This window comes from Fringilla coelebs (assembly GCF_963513975.1).
Source record: "Fringilla coelebs genome assembly, chromosome: Z".
Classification (NCBI taxonomy): Eukaryota; Metazoa; Chordata; class Aves; order Passeriformes; family Fringillidae; genus Fringilla; species Fringilla coelebs.
Genome location: NC_140031.1, coordinates 82,246,077 through 82,269,164, shown reverse-complemented (window position 1 = coordinate 82,269,164; position 23,088 = coordinate 82,246,077). Strand labels below are relative to the sequence as shown.

Here is a 23,088-nt window from a genome sequence, read left to right as displayed (position 1 = left end):
TCAATTGTGAGAATTTGGAGGTAATTTGTTCCAAAGAGACAAGGATCAGTGCGTTCCCTTGGCTCTTTATTAGCTGGAAAGGGTGGGGAAAAGAAAATGAGCATTTAGCTTAATAGGAAATCAAAACTAGTCTGTGAATGTGTGTCTGGACTGGCTTATTCATGACTGTGATACACTTGTAAAATATGCTGGTGGTGCTACACAGTCAAAAACACAGCTTGCCAGTGCTGTCAAATTACTATTTATTTCCTCTTAATTCCACTGGGTGTGACATTTATACATCCAAATGTCCAAACACATCTATCATTTGGTTGGAGTTTTTGTTAGCTCTACTACAGCTCTGAAAGGTTATTTAAGTTTTTGCATGTGGGAATGACCAGCTGTGGAAGTTTTAGAATTGAAAAGGGTATTTCTATATTTTGACCTGACTTGACTTTTTCTCTTTAAAACAAGTCTTTTGTGTTTTAAAACAAGCCCCTACCTTTTGTTCCCCCTGGAACAAATGAAGCCATATATAATTTTACCCTTTTAAAACCTCCTGGTCATCCTTTGGGGGAAAATACAGTATTTTAACCATTGAGATTGTCAAGGTAAGTGTTGGTGTGAGTGATGTGATAGGCTCCTCTGACTATGAAAATGGGCGATGCAGAGGGTGTCAGTGCAGTGTGTTTAGATTTTGTGTTTGTGTTATTTTGAAAAAGAAAAGATAGAGGTTAATTGGGCCTGCATAAACTGGAGGGCTGGTCCTCAGCTGAACCACTCTGCACAAACATGTCCATTCACTGAAATGTTGTGGCAGCTGGGGGTGGGCACTGCCTGCTTCCCACTCAGAGAGCTGGGCTGCAGGGAAAACCTCTTTTCCCGTGGCACAGCTTCCAAAGAACCTCTTTCAAACAACATAAATGATGATGAGAGGCTCTCACAGAAAGTTCTGAATGTGACAGATCATCAAGGAACTTCCTCGCTCCTTAATTAAGTAATTATCTCCCCTTCTGATGTCCCAGGAGCTGGCAGCAGCAGCTGTTTCCCTGGAAATGTTTATACCCAGGTCCTTGAGGAAATGTTGGCATTCCCTCCCACACCAGTGGGAATTACATGAGTTAGTAACACTCTTCTCAAGGTCTTTTTCATTCAGATTAAGGAAACCTTGGACAGCCTTCCTGCAGCTACTGGTGAAGCAGGAAGAGAAGGCAGCTGCAGTGCCAAAGGTGGTTTTATTTCTGCAGTCTCTGAAGCTTGAGCTTGGCTGATGCTCCATCAGAGGAGCCTGGGCTCTATCTGTCACACAGCCAAAGGGAAGAATAGCCTGTGAGGAGACAGGTCATGCTTGAGTCCCTGTGCTACATGAGACAGGGAACAGCTCCTGGAATTTAGGCAAAACCTCTGGACATGGATGACATCCTGACTGACTGAAAAAACCCAGGTTTTTCAGTGCCTTTGTCCACATGAGCCCTTCAGGTTTGAAATGGGAGTAAAAAAATTTACCACAGGAGTACAGGTTAGCTGTGGGACACTGGTCATATTGCACCTGGAGAGGATTTTCCCCAGCTACTAGATCCTGCAGAATGACTATTCCTCCACACCTTTTGCCTTATGGCCTAGAGGTGTCATGGAAAGAGGTGCTATTTACAAAACAGCCAGGTGAACAATTCAGGTCTCATGCCCAAAAGCAGTTTTTCAGTGTGGACCTCCCATGCCTGGCATGCTGATTACACTGCAGGACAGGAGCTAAGGGAAAACTGCTTCTTCAGACAGCCAAGTGCCACCAAACACATTTGAAGCCTTGTGATGGATGCTGGGAGCACTCCCCAAACGTGTCTGGAACAAGTAATAATGCTCAGGTAAAACAAGAGAAAAGGGAGGGAAAAGAAACCTGGCTGGAAAACTTTTCTTTGCTGGGAATGTTTGGACTGGATAATGTAAAGTTGCTGCCTGAGTATGAGAAGCAGGTTTACATCACACTTTCCTGGCTTCTGGTGGGTTTCACCACGTTCAGCATTTTAAATCATTAGGAAGATGCAGGGTTTTCTTTTCTCTAGCAGATGATTATCAAAGGGAGAAAGGGGGGAGGAATCAATCATGGTGAGCCTTCCTAGGCATTAGTGTGGGCTCTGCCCAGATGCCAGTGGGACAGAACTGGAGACAAAATGAAATAATAAAAGCCTCAGAGCACTAACAGAGCATTTATTCCCTCCATCACAGTGCAGCTTCACCTCTTGGTGACACTCTATTTCCACTGCTCACTGCTGTGGTTAGGGAGGTAGAAAGGGCATTCACAGAACAAGGACATTGTTCCAAGAACAGGAAATCTTCCTGTCATCCTTGGACTCCACTTTGTCTTTCCTCCTCCACCAGCCACGTCTGCCCAGCTGCTTATCAGTCCCTCCAGAACATCAGACCTTCACTGTGATCCCATCTCTTACTCATGCTTTACTCATTTCCCAACATGGCAATTACTGCTGCTCCATTCAGCCTTCCTAAATCCCTGCTTTGAATTTGAGGCCATTTAAAGTGCAGATGTGGATGGAAATTAATACAATATTAATCCATACCAAGTACATGCAAGGGTATAAAATACTCAGTGTGTTCCAAGAGCAGCACGTTGTGTTTCAGATGTTTGGGCATCAACAACATCTGTGATGCTGTTCAGGAAAAAAGGATGAAGTCCCAATGTGGAAATATACTTTTCCACAGTAGCAGGCACAACTACAGCTTCAGTCACATTTAATCACTGTTCCTTTTGCACAAGGAAAGGTGTACAGACCTGCTGTGGGTGCAAACTCTTTTGCATGACAAAAAGAAAGACTAGAAAGCAAAATGGTTTTAAGATTCTAACCTGGGAATCCAATATTTACTCCATATTTTACTAAAAGACATGAGGTAACAATCTCTTCAAAGCTAAAAACCTGAAAACCAAAGAACTAGTCCTGAGGCAAACACCGGCCTGAAGCAGCAATTTCAGCACAACTGCAGTTTGCCAGTTTAAAGATCTTGTTTCCAGACAGTTTTGTTGAGCAGCCATGCAGCTAGCACCTAATGAACAACCTGAAAATGCCATTTAGGGGGAAAATTTTTAAAAAATTCCAACCAAGAAGTATCCATCACCTGCATTTAGGCCTAGAGGATGAGCTGCCATACCACAAATAAAGTTTCAATCAGAAATAACAGCCAGGAAGAGGCCTGTCAGAGCTTCTTGGATGATAAAACCTTAACAAAGAAGGTTTTTGCAACACAGTTCCTCCAAGTTAATAGTTTTCAGACACTCAGAACAAAAAATTTCACTGAGTTCTTTCACTGGTATTCCTACCTGCAGCTAAACCCCAGGGATTATTAAGAATTCGTCTGGTAATTATAACATCTTCAATGTCTAGGAAATGTGTGATCATTATAAAAATGCCAGTATTTATTAAAAGCAGCAATAACCAGAATAAAAGTGCTCAACATAAAAAGTTACCAGATGATTCTCGGCATATTTTGAACAGTCAAAACCCAAGACTTTTTAGGAATCTCCCTTCCCCTGCTGAGGAACAGCCCTTTGAAATCCAAACCTGAGTTGCTTTGATGCCCCTTTGTTTGGAGCAGCATCCACATTTAAAGTTACAGAGCAGATTTTGCACTCCCCACATCCCCTGCCCAGTCCCAGGCTTCTGTGTGGCACAGCATGGTTACAATCCTACAGCTCTGCACTGCCAGGGGCATTTATTTGGTCCCAGTTGGAGAAATCTATTTTTCCTGAGACCAGAATAGAAAAGTTTTGGATGGCTACTTCTGATGGTGATTTAGATTTGCAGGTACACGTGAGACAACACAAAGGTCATAACTCAAAATCACTTTTTTTCCCAGTTGCAGGATAATTTGGATTGATGAAAAGAAGGTTTTCAAACAAGAATGACAACAGTTATCATACCTTTAAGTGTGTTTTACTTTTTAGCTTTGTTCCTTCTGATCACAAGCCTTTCCAGAACAACAAATACTGCAAACAGACAACTCTCCCAAATTCAACCAGTATGAAGTCACACAGGTGTCTGATATAACACACATCTGTCAGGCATTATTGAAGAAGTCACTAGATTACTAAAAGTGTGCAAAATTAAGAAATAAATGCTAATGGGAGGCATCATTAAAAGTAATCTAATCTTTACTACTGGTGGGCATAATGTAGTTGCTTCAACCTTTGTATTATGACATGCAACTTCCTTATCTGCAGCTAACTGTTCATTCTGATAATTGAGAAATCTTTCCATGCGTGCAACAGCAGCAGCAGAGCCTTTTCAATCCTTTTCTCAACATTTTGGAACCTCAAAAAATGAGTACATGTGGTTTTTTACAGAGAACAATCCAGATGTCTCAGATCCCCCATCTCTGCCGTCTCAGCAGCTAATCAGACATCACTACAATTATGGTCCCTGCCTTTATTTCACATCTTAAAAACAGAAATATTGACAGTTTATTTGAGAAATTACAAGTTCAGAAACAAACAGCTGAGTGTAACTTAGGTGAGAGGTCATATTTTTAGGATGAGAGTGGTGCCATCACTTACAAATCAAGAGAAATTGTTTAGGCAGCAAGAACTAAAAATACTTTGATAAACATCCCCTAGAGTCAAAACACTCTTTATTCTTCAAACGTGGTCTTATTGCTGTGGCTGATTTACCATTTTAATGTTTCATTCAACAGGTCTACTGGACAAGAAATTTTAAAGAATTGGGAACAGCAAGCCTTTTCAACTGCATGATGTTTTAAAAAAAAAGCAGAAAGAGCTCCCCTGAAGCTCAGACACACACCAAGACACCCTTCCATGAGTTACAGCAGGAGTGTCAATGCTAACCTGGTTTAACAAGCACATCTCATCTGGGTTATGATCACTAATGCTGGTCCGTCTGCAGGGGTATCCACCAGGAGAGAGGTTATCCATTGTGTGAGAGGAGACTTGCTGAGGCTTCCCATCCTTTCTTGACACAGGATCTGCTGTTGGGTACCTGGGGACACTCTCCAGCTGCTACTGCATGAACAGGATGCTGAAGGCCATCACCACACAGCACACGGCCACGTAGGGGCTCTTCCGCTCACCTGGCACGAGGGGAGAGAACCCAGAACAAACAAAAATTCAGGCATGGCGAAACAGGATAAACAGACCCACCTGCTCCATGTCTAGTGTAATTCTGCCACAGCATGTGCAAACTGGTATTCAACATTTCTATTCAACATGGAGAAAGGCAGGCAGAAGTACAGCTGCGCATTCACAAAAAGCATGCATGGGCAGTGGGGAAATTCAGATGTAGGACAGGTTATTTGGCTACATAAAAACAGAGTTGGGCTCTTTGCTTTAAGAGTGGGACTTGTAAACATGACATGGAGTGACAGGACTATGGGGAATGGCCTCAGGCTGAAGCAGGGCAGGGCTGGGTGGATCCTGGCAGTGAGGAATTGTTCCTGGCAGGGCGGGCAGGCCCTGGCACAGGGTGCCCAGAGCAGCTGGGGCTGCCCCTGCATCCCTGGCAATGCCCAAGGCCAGGATGGACACTGGGGCTGGGAGCACCTGGGACAGTGGGAGGTGTCCCTGCCGTGGCAGGGGTGACACTGGCTGATTCTGGGTCTCTGTGACAAGCCCATGTAAGGGCTTCCAACTCACTACAAACCACCTTTTCTGAGGTGCAGTTTTAGGTTGCTGCTACCTCCTAGTGCCCAAGTCAGGGGGCAGGCAGTGGAAAGTTGTCCAGGACACCCCATTTTTGCTGTTTCTGCCCCTCTGTGGCTGCTCAGGAGCTGTTCTGTGTCAGCTGAGGTGCAGCTGGTGCTGTCTGGTCCTGGTACCTGCCACCTGCAGTGTGAATCCTCTGTGCATGCAGCAGCCAGAGATGTAAGCTCACAGCTACCCAGACAGAGCCAGATGCCTTATTTTGCTTTTTTAAGAAGACATTGCTTTTTTAAGAAGACATAACATTGTTAGCATATGGAGAGGATCTGGTCCACAGATTTCCATGATAAAAATGGTCAGCAGATCACAGAAGCTGCACAGACACCTCTATTTTCTGACTCTTTCAAATTGGTGTCAGTTTCCCAGGGCAAACTGTGGAAGAAAGTTAAGTTTACTCCATTAATATACTTTTATCTGGTAGCAAAAGCAATTGTGAGAGATCTATTCCCACCTATTTGGTCCAGGATGGAATGTTACTCAGGTCTGCTTTTCACCAAGAAAAAAAAGATTCTCAGGTGTAAAATTTTAACACAACCAGGGGAACATCAGTAATGTTAATCTAACTGGTACCTACTTACATGAGCACTTTCTCCCATTAATCAGCAAGACACTCCTACACTTCAACTTTATTCTTCATGGTTCCACTGATTTGGAGAGACCTTCAGCCTACAGAACTGCCAGGGAGTGGTAATAGTGAAATGTGTCTTTTAAGTGAGAAGATCCCTGTTTTTACACACCCAGGAGTATAAAGACAGAGCTGGGGCTGTTTGCTTTAAGCAAAGTTCAATTTCCCTTTGCTGTGTGAGGTCTTTTGTCTTTACAAACCACCTTATCAGAGACACAGTTTCCAGAGAAACATTAGAGCAAAAAACCACCAAGGCTCCCAAGTCTAGCATGGTGCAATTTTTAGGAAAAAAAGTCTTTTCTTTTACCAGCAGGACCTTTAAACACACAGGGAACAAACTTTCCACAGTAAAAGAAAAATAAAATACTTGCAGTGACGCCTCCCATACACAGGATTGACTGCCCAGTGACATTACAAGATTCTGTCATGATCTGGCATATATTTAATTAAACTTCAAATAACTGAGCGAATTAATGTCTGCAGTTTCACATCTGTTTAAAATAAATTTTGAGGAAGTCCAACTCCTACGGTTCAGGGTACTACAATTTTCATATGGTTTATGCTTTTCTGCTCTTAATTTTCTTAAAAGAGAAATCACCATGTGGCAGGATTAAACATTATTTTGCACAACTTTGTAAATATGTAACCACTTGCCAGTGATTAAGATCTTATGTAAATGTGAAAAGGTTGTTTAAACATACCAGGGATGTGAAATGTAAAGGAAGCCAGTAGACATTTTCATTTTTAAAACCTACACTTTCTCCTTGGCTTTGTGATTAATACACATAAAATGATAGGAATCATCCCCAAAGCCCATTTCCACTTCTTAGCCTAAAAGAAAGTCAAAGTGGTCCACTCTAGATGCAAGTTGCAAAAGAATCGTAGCTAATTGAAAAAAATATCCTTGCACTTTAATTAACTACAAAGAAGATGGCAAGGTAAGGTAAAGTGTTCTCTTCAGCTTTGAACAAACCCTAATGCAGCTGAATTTTTACATTTGTTTTCCCGGGTATAGCTCAAAATTCATTTCTGACAGCTGCCACCTTCCCAGTAACTTTCAATTACAGCACTAAAACTGGTTCTGCAATGTCTATTATCTAAATAGGACAATACCTGCAATCATTTTAACAACCGGTCTTCACCAAAACCCTGTTTTTTGTATCAATGCTTTTTTGACATCCTGTAAAATGTTCTGCCTGGGAATGCAGAAAGGGAATCATAAAGGCTTTCTTTAGGTTCAGTGACAAGTAGGAAGCTCTAGAATTACAAGTTCAAAGTTTCTGCTCTGAGTTAACAATGCAATTTGAACACTGATGACGGGTTAGTAGTTTTTTTTTTTTCCTAAATCGTGGATATACCTTAATGTTAAGACTAAACTTCTGTTGCATATTCCAATTTCCTTCTCAAAATAAATTCAGGATAAGGATTAAAATAAATATAAAACCAATGTTATGGGAAAATGTCAAGAATCAGATAGAGCTGATCAGCCTGTGTGCAGATGTCACTTGACATGAACAGCTTTGTGTAATTCAAAAGTGCACAGAAGCTGAACAAAGAAGGGAAAGAGAAAAAACACATTTATGCTTAAACAGAACCTTAAAGCATTATGAACTCCATGTTGTTTTATTACTATAAGGTAAATATCTGGGTTTTTTAAACAGTCCATTGCGATTTCAAACAGACTGCAGTTTGTAAGAAATAATTGATTTCTTTGCATGTTAGAAATGCATCCTTGTTTGTTTCATGTGGCAAGAAGTGCAAAGGACTTTTGAAAATGTAACACTAGATACATGAACTGACATGAAAGATGCAGGATCTCCATGATGCTAATCTAGAGAAAGCAATATCCTGCCCCCTTATTTCATGGAGATTAAAACTGCATTTTTGAAGATAAAGGATGTGTATGGTTTTCATTGCTACATGGCAATATTATCCTAATAAATTATGGTAGAAATAGGACTGATCTTAAGGATTTTGAAGGAAAAAAATAAAAAAATTACCAATCCTGGCGCATTTCCAGAATATCCCCAACAGTCTGTAAAGATAAAATAAATTCATTAGGGTCTTGGTTTAATACATCCTAGCCAACTGATTTTCTTTATGTTATAATAATCTGAATTGACAGTAATTTGTCAATTTGATTCCCTTCTGAACACCAGAAAACAGCAGATACCTGCACATAAGGGTACAGAATATGAATAACAGAAGTGGCAAAGTTCTAATTCTAGCACGGGTCTTTTTGTATGCAAAGATGCATTTAACTAATCCTGTGTTCCAGATCTGAAGATTTCATCAGAGCCCCATGTTTATCTACAATAAAGTATCCCAAACAGAAAGTTTTGTGAAGAAAAAAAACCCTGCCCAATTCTTCTGGTTCCTTCTTATTCCTTTACCAACATTTACCTTGCTCGTATCTCTCCTGTGCTGCTTGCCCAGGATTTCACCTCTCACAAGTGAAACAGCAATGTAGAAAAGCAGAATTCAACACAGGGAACACTGAAAAGGATGTCACAAGCCTACAATTTCTCTGTGTAGCTAAAATAATCTCATACTGACAGGTCCAGAGGAGCAGGGACTGTTTTAGGATCTGAGGAAGACAAGGGGAACAACACTGAGGTATCCTGTGCAAGTAGACAGATTTCAGCCCTTCAAAGCTTGTCTGCAGAAGGTTTTCTTCATAGTATGCCACAGAGCACTGTGGGGAAGCACTTGGAGAGCTGCCATCAAGCAGGCAGTAAATACAACCCCACAAATGATGTTCTGAACTCACACCTACAAAGATTTGATTGTTCGTCTTTGCTCTTTTTTGGGCTCTTGAGAGTTGCTTAATTCTAACACATTTAAATGCAGACAGGTAGGCTTGGGCACTTGCTCCTGCATGCTCAAACACTCAACATATCTTTTATTTCTCTGCTACTTCTATTTTATGTCCTCTTTTATGGTCTTGGCTTACTTCAGCATCTCTCTGTCCATTTAGCAGCCTCCTCTATTTCTGAGACAAAGATTCAGTGCTGGGCAGGTGAACACCAAAGGGGGCAGCAAGTGACTGAGGTGTTCAAACTCAAAGTGAAATGCTTCTTGACTTATGTACCCTTTGCTGACCAATCCATCATGAACAGCATGCCATTTCCATTTTTAGAAAACAGGCATTTTCATCTATGTTTTAGATTTTAGTTTTACCTCAAGCAAAATATATATACAGGCACACACACACATATTTGGGGTTGACTATATTTCTGTACAGCCAAAGCTCTTTTTTCCCTGCTTTTATGTAGCTCCACAAGCAGAAGTAATGATCCCTGCATACAGACCACCACACTTACCAGGCTAAGAGGGCATACAATAAAGTAACCTGAAGATATTTATGCACTTTTTGAAGATGTATGCAGGTAGAAAGGCATTCATGTGTAAATCTGAAGTGCTCCACTGATAGCACCTCAGGTTCTCCAAACAGTTGTTCACTCTCTGCAAAATTACAATTTACAGATTGCGTGCTGCAAAACCAACAGGAAAACTTCCACAGCCCTGCTTCTCATATTGCCATCTCTCAAAGGCTTGCCCAGGAGCTCAAAGAAATAAAACACTACTATTCTGTTCACATACTTTTGAAGAATCTTGCATGGGAAAAAGAATATTAACCCTTCAGGCAGCCTAGAAGTCTGCTGAATTTGCCTCACAATCTCAGCAAGGGTATTTTTCCATCTTCTTAGCGATTTCTTGACTACTGTGAAGCCACTACTGCACATTTCCCTACAAAGCCCCCTTAGTGAAAACAGGAATTTTCCTACCTGATATGTCAGGTACAAAACAGAGAATGGGTTTCACCAGCTGCCCTTAACAACTGCAATTAACAATTTAAGAACCTGAAGCCACTGACATGAGGACTGACCAGCCTTCCCATGATGACACCAGAACATCTTAAGAGGCTTTTGTGCTACTGGAACAGATCATTACCTCTGTTGGTCCACACAACCTGTTGCTCAGCAGCAGACTGAATTCTGGACCCCTGATAATGTAACCTCTGGAATAACTGGGGAGCTCCCACTGCAGGAAAAGCCTGACAGACCTCCTGCTCCCCTGGTTTTTCCATTAGTGCTCATCCCAGGTCCACAAGAAGAACCTCTTCAAATCAAAACCTGCTTGCTTATTACAGAAGTGATGCTGCCTTGAATAATTCTGTTCAAAACCAATTCCTCCTGCAGCAACTCCATGGTGTAACTGCACTACTCCTTCTCCACCCTTTGTGTTCCACTCCATCCTTGTTTGGATGCAGGTGAAGGTGTGGGTCTGGCTGGGGTCCCTGCTCTTTCTGGCAGCCACTGCCCAAAAGTGCATGCCCTGCTGCAGATTCCTGGCTCTCAGTGCTAAATGCTAAAAGCATTCACTGTGAAAAGAGGATGTGGTTACCTGGAGAACAAAAAAACCAAGTAAATGGAACCTCTCAAGCTGAGGAGGAGTTGATGAAGCCTTAGACAATGACTGCTAAGGCTGAGTGTGCTGCAAAGCACCATGTGTTCACCAGGAGAAGGCCACTGCCACTGCAGGAGGGAGTGTGAGACATCCCCACTGCAAAGCTGATGGAAAATCAAAGGGGATCTCTGCTGCACATGAGCTAACACATCTTTCTGGTTAGCAGGGAGGAGAGAATTACATTGTGGTGTACATTCTCCTTTAGTTAGCATGAAACAGTAAATCTCCACTTGCTTTCCCAGCCTCTAACACGGTTGCTCAGGACCGAGCACATGGAAACATTCAGGGAAAATGAAAGTTTAGGGTTCTGTTTGGCTAGGAAAAGAGACCCTTTGGCAGAAAGGAGGGGGAGGCAATACAGAGCTATGAGGATGGGTGACATCACTGTGCAACAGCATCTCTCAGCCAACAGAAATATGTTTCTTCACTTATTATCAACAGACCTAAATCCTCAGCAAAGTTACCACTCACTCAGAAATACACTGAATAACTATCAGCATTCCTCCTCTCTGTCACTTTAGTATTTTATTGCTACTTTTTTTATGCCTTTTATTTGGGCAGGAATGATGAGGTAAGAGCATCTCTGTGGCACACTGAAATATCACTAGAATTTGATTCATCCCACATATCCAGACTTTTCCACTGGAGCATGGAGTAGGTTAGAAGAGAGGGAAAGGGGTTTAGCACCATATGAGCTCCATGTAAACGTCTACCATACAGGAAACAACTTTCATTGCTTCCAGGCCAAGGTTCTATTCTCCAGTACAAAGTAGTTTACAAATATATATATATATAAAAGAAACCAAATGGTATGTCCTACACCTACATAAATACAAACCTACACATCAAACGCCCAACTCCTCCACAGTGTCAGCACCCCTTGGAAACGTTTTATGAAGAGAGTTCTATTGTACTCCAGACAGATTTGCCTCAAGAATAAACAGAGTAGCTCCAGATTAAAGGAAATACTCCTTGCCAAAAACAGCACTAAAATTTTAATCAGTAAAATAAACATTCTTACTTCTTACTGCTTATACCTCATTGACTATTGTGTTATCTTCCACCAGCAGACACCCAAACTCCCCTCGTCTCCCCACTCCCTGTCCTTCATGAAGTCATCCTTTCTTCCATCTTTACTTCCATCCAAAGAAACCTCTCATGTCATTGACAATTTCATGGCCTCATATAAAAGGACACAAGTGTTTTCATGTTAGAACTCCAAATTAAGAAAAAAAAAGCTGGTGTAATTTGGGTATCTTACACTGCTAAAATTTAAAAAAAAAAATGGATAATAAAACATCAACCCCAGAGGTTAATTACAATGAAGGTTTTCAGAAGACAAACACTCAGGTGCTTGGTGTTCTTGGTCACAACACTATTCAAAACTGGACACTTCTGAATTTAAATGCCAAAGTGATGGAAGACACTTAGAGAAGAAGAATATTATATTTAACAGGAAATGACCTAATGGCAAAAGTGGAGAACTCAAACACTCAACATCCAAAAGCCTGTTTTTCCACCTAGAATTACCTCCTGCTTCTACAAATGTCATCTCCTTTGCACTAACCTCAGGCTCAGCATAACTGAAGTCCTCTGGACAGCCCCAGACATTTCTGTGTCACAACTGCCCAATGGTTACTCAAAACCCACAACACTTAAATCACAGTTCTGCTGATCACAGCTAGCATCCATTATACTAAAAAACATAAAGTTAGATTTGCAGAAGTTTTCAAAAACTCTTCTAGAAATTCCCTCACCTTAGAGAGTACAAAACCATGATTTGAACAGGCCACACAAGAGGACTTTGTTGCTTATTTTAAAAAATATTTTTAGTTTTCTTTTAGTTACAGATTATTGCTAAATCTGTGTTTCAAACTTCTATCTGCAAAACACCTATCTTGAAAACAACCAAAAAGCCAGTTTCTGCTGGTTTCTTACTCACCCTAGGAATCAAAAATAAATCATTGAAATCAATGTTCTATTTCTGTCTCTCATTTCTGTATCTCTAATAACCATCTAACAACGAAGCCACAAATCTAGGAGATTAATAATGCAGTACTAGGAAGGTTAGCAAGCTACTAAATTCTTTCAATAAAATTGCAACTAACTGTTTGCCAATACCTTATTGCACTCTATTGTGAGGTACAAAATTAAGATTTTTATCTTTAAAGAGAGAAAATTTTCAAAGCAGGATCTGCATTATCACAGACTTTATCAGGAGATGCTGAAAGGCTGCAGTTGAATCCACACAGCTTGTGGATGTTTGAAATGATCAGGCCACATACCCGGATTTATTTTTGTCCAGTAAGCTGGGAGCCAAGGATCTGATGTAGGCACAGGTACATATGAGCAGCAGGATCACAGTCAGCAGACTCTGGAAGTTGAAGATGGCAGACTATGGAAGAGAATCAGGAAAAAAAAGAATTACATCTCTGCAGTCCAGAACTCTCAAAGTGGAAGTTCTGGAAAAAACAGGTGACCCCTCAGACCAAAAATGAAACCTACAACGAGCCAGAAAACCTTTCCATCAATGGAATATGGTGGTGGCAGTGAAAGTAGAGGTGAGGACTGACTGGCAAGGAAACCATTAGTAGCCAAGACAAAAATAACATAAAATGTACAGCAGGTTTGTTAATACACCACTTCTTAAAGGCTACAGGTCAAATTTATCAGATTTGTAGAACGTTAATCCTACCAGAACTATGATAACTGATTTCTTTTATTTTCCAATAATTTTCTGATTGCAAACTGAAAACATCTTTATTATAAATACACTTTCACTAGTGCTTAGTTATATGATAAATCCTGAAGAAATTGATGAAATTGCCTTCGGATTGAGAAGTTCTGTTGGTGACAGCAAACACTGATCAGCCTAGTGGCAGTAAGAGACAATTCTTGAGAAACTGCTGCAATATCTGGCAATTTACTGAAGCGTGAAATAACACTAATAGGCAGAAAGTGCAACCCATAAACCTTTTTTTAAACCTTTTATTCTTTTTTTTTTTTTTTACAGTTTAGGGGTTTCTCTTAAATGTCTCAACTGACATTTTGGTCAGTGTAAGAGCACCAGGTGGTGTAAGAGGCAACTGCTTATTTCAAAAAGCTTTATTTTACCTTCACTCTGCTACGCTCATTTGCAAATCGATTTAGGGTGAGCTCAAAAAAAAAAAAAAAAAAAAAAAGTCAAGGCAAATGCAATAAATTCACTCTTTGTTCTGGAATTCTGATGAACTTCTGTCTCCTGTGTTCATACTGCTCAACCCAGCTGGCCAAGTAGTGGTATTTAATTAAAGGTAAATATTTAGCACTTAGGAAGGGATAATACATTGGCATTTCCTTCTCCAAGCATATTTTAGGGCACATCAGAGCCTTCATTTCCACATAGCCTGAGGCACATCTCTGTTGATGTGCACATGCTTTCTTCCTATGTCACGAAATTAGAATGTTTCGAATCTCTGATGATCAAATCTATCTAGCTAATAAGAATTATAAAAGAAAACCACACTATTCTAGTTCAGTATGGCACTAACAGGAAATTAGGAGAGAAAAATTACAAGTTCTAGTAGAAGAAAAGTCACTGGAACACATACAAGTGTTCCACAACTGCGATCCAAAAACCTGGTGACCAAAATCCACCAAAATCAACAGCAAACACAACAAAATACTTTATCTTAGAAGTCTCCATGGATCATATGAACCCCAGAACATGCACAGAGCTGCCAGTCTGAATACATGCTTTAGGCAGGCTTAGTTATCTAAAGCAGTTTCAGTATTTAACTTAATGGGGTCCAACAGGCCACTCTGTTAAGAAGCATCATCAGAGATGCTCTGACTCTGCACCCTGAATAGAAGAAATTTCAGCATCCCTGAAACCCACCCTTTCTGTGATGAGGGAACAGTGATCCCACATCCAAAGTCAGCCCTCCTGTCCCAGCTGCTTGGCTTCTCCTCGCACCACAGCCTTTCCTAAATCGTATTTAATTTAGCATTTTAGACCAACCAGCCACCCTTTCTGCCCCATCCTGTCATAAATACTGGACAGACTCTTCACAAAGGACAGCACGCTGCCATCCACAGGCTCTGGAGCCTTTGTGCTCAGCAGAAGTTTCTGCCAGCTCCAGAAAGCAGGGAAGTCTCAATTCCCCTTGGCTCCTGCGGGTCTAGGAACGCGGCGGGGCCGGATCCAAGAGCGGCTGCTCTCAGCACAGCCAGATACTGCCTATCAACTGATTAACTCGATCAGTCCTGCGGGACAGACAGACAGCTGCTCTGACAGCTCACAGCCCTGTGTTCCCATGAATTCCTGCAGCTGCTTCCCGAGGCGGCACCGGGCACTCCGGCACTGCAAAATGGCAGAAGGGCACACTTGCTTCCTCTTAAGCAGGGGCTGTAAATGTATACTCATGAAATGTGTTATCAGTCAGCCAACTGGGGCAGTATATAATCGTATATAATTGTTCTTTGTTGGGGTCTTCACATGTTCCCCCAGATATGTGTGGCTGTAATCCCATATGCCCTTCCACGGAAACACGCTCTGAATGACACGTTTATCTGCACAGCCGCTTTGAAAGGGCAGATGTGAGCGTTCCAAAATTTGCCTATAATTTCTGGAAATGAGAAATTATTCATGAATTAGATGCCTTCACTCTTCACATCTGAAGTAATCCTCATGACCCAGCTGAATTCACAGAGAGCAGCAACCTACATCTGGCTGCTCCAACAGATGTAATTAAAAGCTGCTGCAAGAGTTATACATTGCTCAGAATCCTTTTATAAAACTGCATTCACATACCAAGCTACTTGGACAACGTAGATGTGTTGCCATTCATTTGTTTTGACTTGGTTGCTCTGATGAAAATTTATTAATTTCAATTTTTGACTTGTGTTGACTGGCTTACAGTAGATCCTGTGAGCCTCACTCCCGCTACAAAGAGATCTCAGCACATGGAGAAACTGCTGCTGTCTCTTAGACTGTGTCCCCATGAGGGTGAAATGACAACTAACTTCCTGAGACTTATGCTGCAATGCCAGGAAGAGCCAGCACTGGCATTTTACTCTGGTTTTAGACAGTGCAAGCTTTAATTCCACAGGCTTAAATTTTCTACATCTGCATTTTGTGCATTTCTGACATAGTGGGAACACCTCAGTTGCTCCATTCTGTCTCATTCCCCCCCATCTCTCCTCCTGTGTGGAGCATCACCACATCACCTGAAGCACCAATGAGGTATCGTATTCACCTGAACTTGTACAGGAAAAGTTTTCATCAATGTCTTTGGAAATTTAAGACTATGGACTTCAGCTTTGAGAGCTACATGCCCAAAGGCTGTTTTAAATCCTTCCCAAAACCAGGCCTTTAAAAAAAGCCTCAATATTATTTCCTGATTATAACGTATCTCAGTAAAAAAATTCATATAATAAACCATAAAGAATTAGTACTCCTGAAAGCTTTATTGTGTTGGGATTAAAAGCAGTGGCTTGTATTAAAATAAATACACATGGGAATATACAGTAGTATATACAGTAGTTGGAAATCAAGTGGTACAGCTAGAGTTGTCTGAATGTACTCTCATCTGAGTATAAACTGAAGTGTAATGTACTTTAGTAAGTGTTGATTGAAATGTAAAAGTTACCTATGTGGCTGTGACAGGGAATCATGACAACAATTGCACAGCTCCTGCAAACCTCATCATAGACAGCACTGTCCCTCAGCATTAAATTTACTAAACTTGGAAAGAAGAGGAGGAAAAAAAGCAGCAGCTCAGAGCTTTGGTTACCAACATTTCTTGCATTTCACAGGAGTATTTAACTCAATATGCAGAAATAACCATAAGGAATACACTAATTCTAAGCACTTTCCTGCACTGACAACACCCATAGACAAGACACTGTAATTTATCCATCTCTGCAGTTTGCACTTACTCCATTTTGTCCCAATATTCTCTGCTTCAGACACGTTGTTGCTCCCGGTCCTTGCAGACAGCACCATGCTCACAAACCACCTACTGATGCAAGCCCTGGGTAACACAGTACAAAATCACACCCTAGGTTTTGATGAAACTGTCAGTGTCATGAAGGACCTGCTGATTTACCCCTTGTCTCATAGACTTCTGTTTGAAATAAACCACCCAATACTGTGGTTCCAGGGAAAATGAAACATGCAGGGGGAGAACACAAACTCTGTGCTGCTGTCCCTTTGGGCTGGTACAAAGTCTAACACAAGAGCTCTCTGAGTTTATCTCAGCAGACTTAGCACTGGAACCAAAGCTTAACCTTCCCTAGACTTAAAGTATTTACAAAATGATTATTTTATCTCTGATTGCAGCGTGACCACGACGATTTCATCCATCTGTGCTATAAAAGCAGAGGCCATTGTAGTGCCAGCAAGTTGCAAAACTTTGCCCCGTGGTTATTATTGTAACAACCAATTTATGTGGGCCAACACAGATAAAATAACTGGAATATTTTAAAGAAAGTATAATCTCTGCGTAATACACCTCAGAATATTCAGCCTTTCTAGAATGGTTTTACTTTTTTTCCTCCCCAGTATAATAAAATTGATGAATAATTATGTTTTCTGGAGTCAGATACAGACACCCAATCATTCAGCTACCTTTCTCACACTGGAATATCAGCAAGAGCACACATACTGGAGTTTAACTTTAGTTAAGCAAGAGCTGATAAAAATTTAATCACAGATAAGTTAAATCAAGCTATGACTTTTTAACAAAGAGGTCCTTACAAAGCGGAAAGAGAAAATGCTTATTATCTACAGTTTCCATTAGGCCCTGCAATTCTTATTTCGTCAGTAATATCAATTTTTTTGGAATATAATATTGAGAAAAATAATAGGATATAAATCATATAGTACTACTCCCAACCTCAAAGCCAAAGCGACTGCTAAAAAGTAATTAAAACATGCATCTAACTGTACTATTTTCCAATCTATTAAAAAAATAATTACTTTTCCCACTGCTGCCAAATGCAATCTGATCCAAACAAATGGAAAACAAGCATTTGTAAAAGAGGCATGCTAATTATCATCATAAAAAATTACAAAAGGTGCAAATTAGTGAAGTTTGAAGGAATTATTGCCAAATGTACACAACAAAACTAAGCAAGGGGTGTTAGTAAATATCCAAATACCAGCCAGATACAGTTGTTCCAGCATAAATATGGCTTTTTACTCTGGATTTACAGCATGCTCTCCTCAGTAATTCATTTCCAAAGAATTTAAGCACTATATTTAATGTTCATTCAGATTTCTGACTGAAAGATGTATTTTTGCAGTCATGGAATGTAAGCTAAGGCTTGATTAGAGAAATAGGGAATCTTTTTCCCAGTCATTTTCTGGAAAAGCACATTGTCAAGTTTAAATGGCAAGTACAACTAACATGTATACTTGCCAGTCAACTAAAGACTAATATATCTATTTAAACCTATCTCCTCAAACAATTAAATACTCAATTAAACATATGGACACAGCTGCCCTCCCCTATAAAAAGCTCATTTGACTTTAGCACATTTAGGATTTTTACTGTAATTCAAACCAACAGACCAGCAGTGAAAAGACACCTTCAGGCAATGATGCCGAAATTTCACACTTGCTTGAATTCCTCCCTCTTTGCCCCAATATCTGGCTTGAAAACGGAACTTTTGCTAGCAAGCAGCTAGCTGATGCAGCATTTCACCAAAGTATCTTACTATGTAAAACAAAGTGACTGTTAAAGCCTTTACTGGGGTCACTGTAGCACAAAGGTGTGTATGTTAACATATTTACTAAACAATCAAAGAACTATGGTGGATATGTCAGTAAAATCTTAAAAGTATCTCCATGTGCAGGTCTTCTCTCTGTATTATACAGTTTCAAATTTTACAGAGATATTTTTCCTTTTCTGTCTTCCCCCAATAGATAAAATAAATAGCCCCTTTTTTTTTTTAAGTAACTTTCCAGTCTGAAGTTGCACATCACACTGTGTAGTTCACCAAAAATTTAGTACCTAGAAATTACAAAACAGAACTATAAATATTCTATGTATACTATCTACCACAATTTTTTTTTTACTCATTGATAGTCAAACCATCTCTTTCAAACATGAAGGAAAAATACCAGGAAAAAATATACTTAGTTAAGAAACAATGACAAGTTCTGCTAAGTCTGTCATTGGCCCTGGGGAGGTCCACAGCACCTCTGCAGGTCTCTTGTTTGGCAGAGGTTCAGGTGCATGGTTTGAATATTTAGCATCTGGAAGACAGGTAATATTTTTCACAGCTGTTCCCACCTTGTTTCCACAGTCACCAGGTGAAAATCAAAAACTTTTGTTGAGTTTGAATGCCTGGCTTGGCTCTGTGCATTAGCAGAAAAACATATTCAGTGCTGCAGTTGTTACAATGAATGTGTGTGGTGTCTAACACCGCAGGCAACCAAAAAATTAAATTGTGACATTCACTTTTTTATGGCACTCAGCAAAGAAATGGTTTCCCACAACCAGTGTCATTCGGGGTAAATCTGTTAAAGCAGACTCACTGCATCCTACTCTTCCAAAGAGATCATCTTACCTTGACAGAGTAATTTCCTCAGTTCAATAATCACAGAAATAAAACACAATGTATTTTCACTTCATCCTCCAAGATGACAGAAGTATCTACACAGAACACTTCAGGTGAATACAAAGACACTTTAAGACTGTAATATGACCCAGAAGATGTTTTTAAAACTATGTACCTTTAGGTCATGATACAAACAAAGCTGCTAGCAAATCTGAATGAGGATTGACTCATTCTTGTAATTTTGAATAAGACAGACACAAAAAATTTGTACTTGAAGACTCCTGAAAGCTCCTTTTTCAGAGCAGTGTCTTGGGTTCTAGTGTGTTTACATCTGACAGCTTGGTTTGAAATAATATTTACTAATGAATGTTTTTACAATTGGCTCTATGAGCAACTCCCCTTCCTTCTATAAACACCACACTAAGAGAGCAACAAAGACTATGACACGAGTGTTTGTCCTTGTGGAAAGTTCCCACATCAATTTTTGTGCAGTAATGTGGGGCCAGGATCAGCCCCAGCCAGAGGGTGACAGGGAAGAAGCCATTTTTGTCAAGTTTTCTGCTCTTCTTTTAAATTATCTGCCTCACCAAATTCTGTCTGAGTGTAACTTTACATTTCTGCTATGGAGGAAAGTGAAGACCACCCTTCAGGAGGTGAGAAGCTCTTCATTTTAATGGTACCTTTGGCTTCTTCCATCCTTCCATCCACGCACCTGGCAAACTTTTCAAGCTCACCAGAAGAACTTCTGTTGAGCTTTCAGATGTAAAATCCTGAAAGCTGGCAAGAAAAACTGATTTGTGGAAGCCAGCAAACAACACACATTCTGCTCCTAAATAAAGGAGGGAGCTGTGCATCTCTGGTGCATCCCTTCCATTCCCAGCAGGTTTGGAATCCACTGAGAAGCTTCTGCTGGCTTCCATAGCTGCTTAAAGTTAAAATAGTGAGGGTTTTGCTCTAAGTCAAAATGGTGAGTTTTTCCCCTATCCACTGGCAGTGAAGAGGGAAAAAAAAATCCCACAATTTCTGCTTTCCAAAAAAAAAAAAAATCACAAGTAAAAGTCAGCTTATATATATATATATATATATATATATATATATATATATATACATAAAAATAATTTTTTTTTCCTGTTTGGAAGCAGCTGGCCCTTCACCCAGCACAAGTTCTCATATGCTTAGCAAAGAAAGAAAGAAAGAGGGATGTGGTAAGGAAAACAATGGGATGAAAAGTTTCCAAGGGATAAAGTCATTTGGAAATCACACTTCAGAATATTACAGAACACAGAATATTCAGAGTGCTGCTAGCTTGCCAGAACTGCAGCTCTTTCTCTTTGGACAAGGAGAATAAATTGGAGATGTAGCTCTAATCTCATCCATTCCATGACACACAGACAGCAGCTGTTTCCTCTCTCACAGTCAAATGTGAGCTCAAAAATTATCCTTTTTTCCCCCCTAAAATGCCTTGAACCAGAGGTGTCACCATGGAGGACCCAAAGTCCTGGAGGGCTGCTGCTCTCTTGAAGAAATTCAAACATCACAGTAAGGCTGAAAGAAAGTTATTTTCACCTTATTTTCAAGATTAAATCATACTCAAACCATCCTTACAGGAGCTTCTTGCTTCAGGGTCCTTGAGGCACATAGAGTAAGGAACAGGGACAAGTAGAGAAAATAGTCCTAAAGAATCTCACACACTTGCCATAATCTTCTTAGATTTAAACACTACCTTTGCTTTTAAGTTACTGTTACATATTTCTTACATATCACTAAGAAAATATATTAAATATAAATGACATAGGGATATAATATTAAATAATCAGTTGCATTTAATCATTACACTGAGCAACACCAACGTCCCTGCAAGGTCTCTTGTATTTTTCTATCACCTCAAACCCTTTTAAGTACAATAAAAAAGAGTGAGGTGCTGCTGTAATTCTCTATATTCACCTTTCCATGGCAGGGATTAGAGGTCTCTTGCTTCCTGCACGTGTGTTTTAGATCTCCTGAGATAATTTATGCCTCTCATCATAAAAAATCTCCTTTGTTTTTTGCTTGGAGCCCCAGACTGGAGCAGGTTCCTCTGAAAGACCTGCCAAGGAATGCTCAGGTGAGCAACTCCCAGCAATTTCCTGCTGGTGACAAGATCTGGAGCCTGGGAACCCTTTGTTGAACTAAGCCATAAGGAACTTCAAGTGATATTGATCTTTTCTGTAAATGCACAGGAAATACAGAAATACTCCATTAAAGTGCACGGCAACCCTGCAATGATGGATTATCTGTCCATGCTCAGGGGAAAGGGTGAACCAGATGATCTTTGAAAATCCCTTTCAACCCAAACCACGTTCTGATTATTAGAAAAATGCCAAAAATTCCCATATTAAAATAAACTCTGTGCCGAAGATATGGACAAACACGTATTTGTACAGGAAAAACTTATATGTTAATTCAGTTATTCCTTTGGTTTTCCTTTTAAATTTAAATTCATGTCTGCTCTGTTCGTACAAACATTGTTGACATACACATTTAATGTACAAACCTTGACTAAGAAAAAGTATTTCACTGCTCAGCTTTAACTGTGACAGAAATGCAAACACTTATTTCGTGTTACCTGCACAGAGACTGGAAAAATGGGGAGGAAACAAAAAAAGTAAATACCAATTTGCCCCTAGACTAACTCTACATAAAGAATGTATGTTTAGACACATGTATAATACATACATATATATATTTTATATATATATGCATATGCACACACACATACACATAGTATGTATATACATATTAAACCACACTATAAGTGTGGTTTATAGAAAAAGGTATGTTGGTAATATATGATACATAATTATTAAATTATTCAATTATATATTTGCATACACACATAAATATATGTAAGCTCCTTTATGGCCACATATATTGGTAATACACATAATAAACTCATATATAGGCATAAATGTTCTATTCCAGATGTACTTACCCGTCTTTTATGCATTTACAAAACTAAAAAAAAAAACCCCTAAAACTACGCATTTATATGGTAAATTATATTACATTTACTTCTATATTCTAAAAAATTACACATTGTGAACATATGAACTTTTAAATATACAAGCAAAAGGTAATATATATGCATAGATATAATTTTATATGTATACATACATATATGTAATAATATAGACATACACAAACATATATCTCTCTCCATATATATATATATATATATATATGCGTGTGTATGTATATAAGTACATCATTTTAGATATGATACAAAGTTTTCATGAGTAAATGGGCCTGGGCCTCCTCAAACAGCCAATGACGCAGCTCAGCACATTGTTCTGAGCATGACGTCACTTAACACCACAATGACGTCACGCAGCACATAAATGACGTCAGGAAGCCATGCGAGACACGCACAGCACCTGACCGACCTCGCACCGGCTGCTGATGCCCCCACAGCCACAAAACGGGGATTTTTTTCCTGTCACCAAACCCCTGATGCGAACCCGCCCCGCGCTACTCCCACCAAAGCCTTGAGACGGCTCCGCTCCCGCGGCCCTCAGCTTATGGCGTAAGAGACCTCTGTGGGCGCCGCCCGGGCCGGAAGGCGCCGCTGGGGACCGTGCCGGGCCGCGGAGAGGCAGGGAGAGGGGAGGGCCCGGTCCCGGAGCGGCACGGCCGGGCAGGCCCCGCGCTTACCATCGCGCCGCGCTCCGCCACATCACCTTCCGGCCGCCGCCACGGGCGGAAGCGCGCC

The 23,088-nt window shown here is 40.3% G+C and overlaps 1 protein-coding gene across 1 annotated transcript; it reads right to left on the bottom strand.

Annotated features, from left to right (window-relative positions):
- Positions 1–3,377: 3,377 nt before the first annotated feature.
- Positions 3,378–23,077, bottom strand: TMEM167A (transmembrane protein 167A). The gene is made up of 4 exons (XM_084224785.1): positions 23,031–23,077; positions 13,079–13,188; positions 8,324–8,358; positions 3,378–5,070 (listed from the first exon to the last, which is right to left on the bottom strand). Exons 1-4 carry the CDS (start codon positions 23,031–23,033, stop codon positions 5,000–5,002), a joined length of 219 nt encoding a protein of 72 aa, XP_084080911.1. The 5' UTR covers positions 23,034–23,077; the 3' UTR covers positions 3,378–4,999.
- Positions 23,078–23,088: the final 11 nt, after the last annotated feature.

Excerpts from the sequence above, each read along its gene's own strand:
- TMEM167A (XM_084224785.1), bottom strand. Across the intron at positions 8,359-13,078 it reads CTGGACAAAAATAAATCCGG|ACTGTTGGGGATATTCTGGA; the intron begins GTATGTGGCCTG and ends TTATCTTTACAG. Across the intron at positions 5,071-8,323 it reads CTGGAAATGCGCCAGGATTG|GTGAGCGGAAGAGCCCCTAC; the intron begins GTAATTTTTTTA and ends CCCTCGTGCCAG.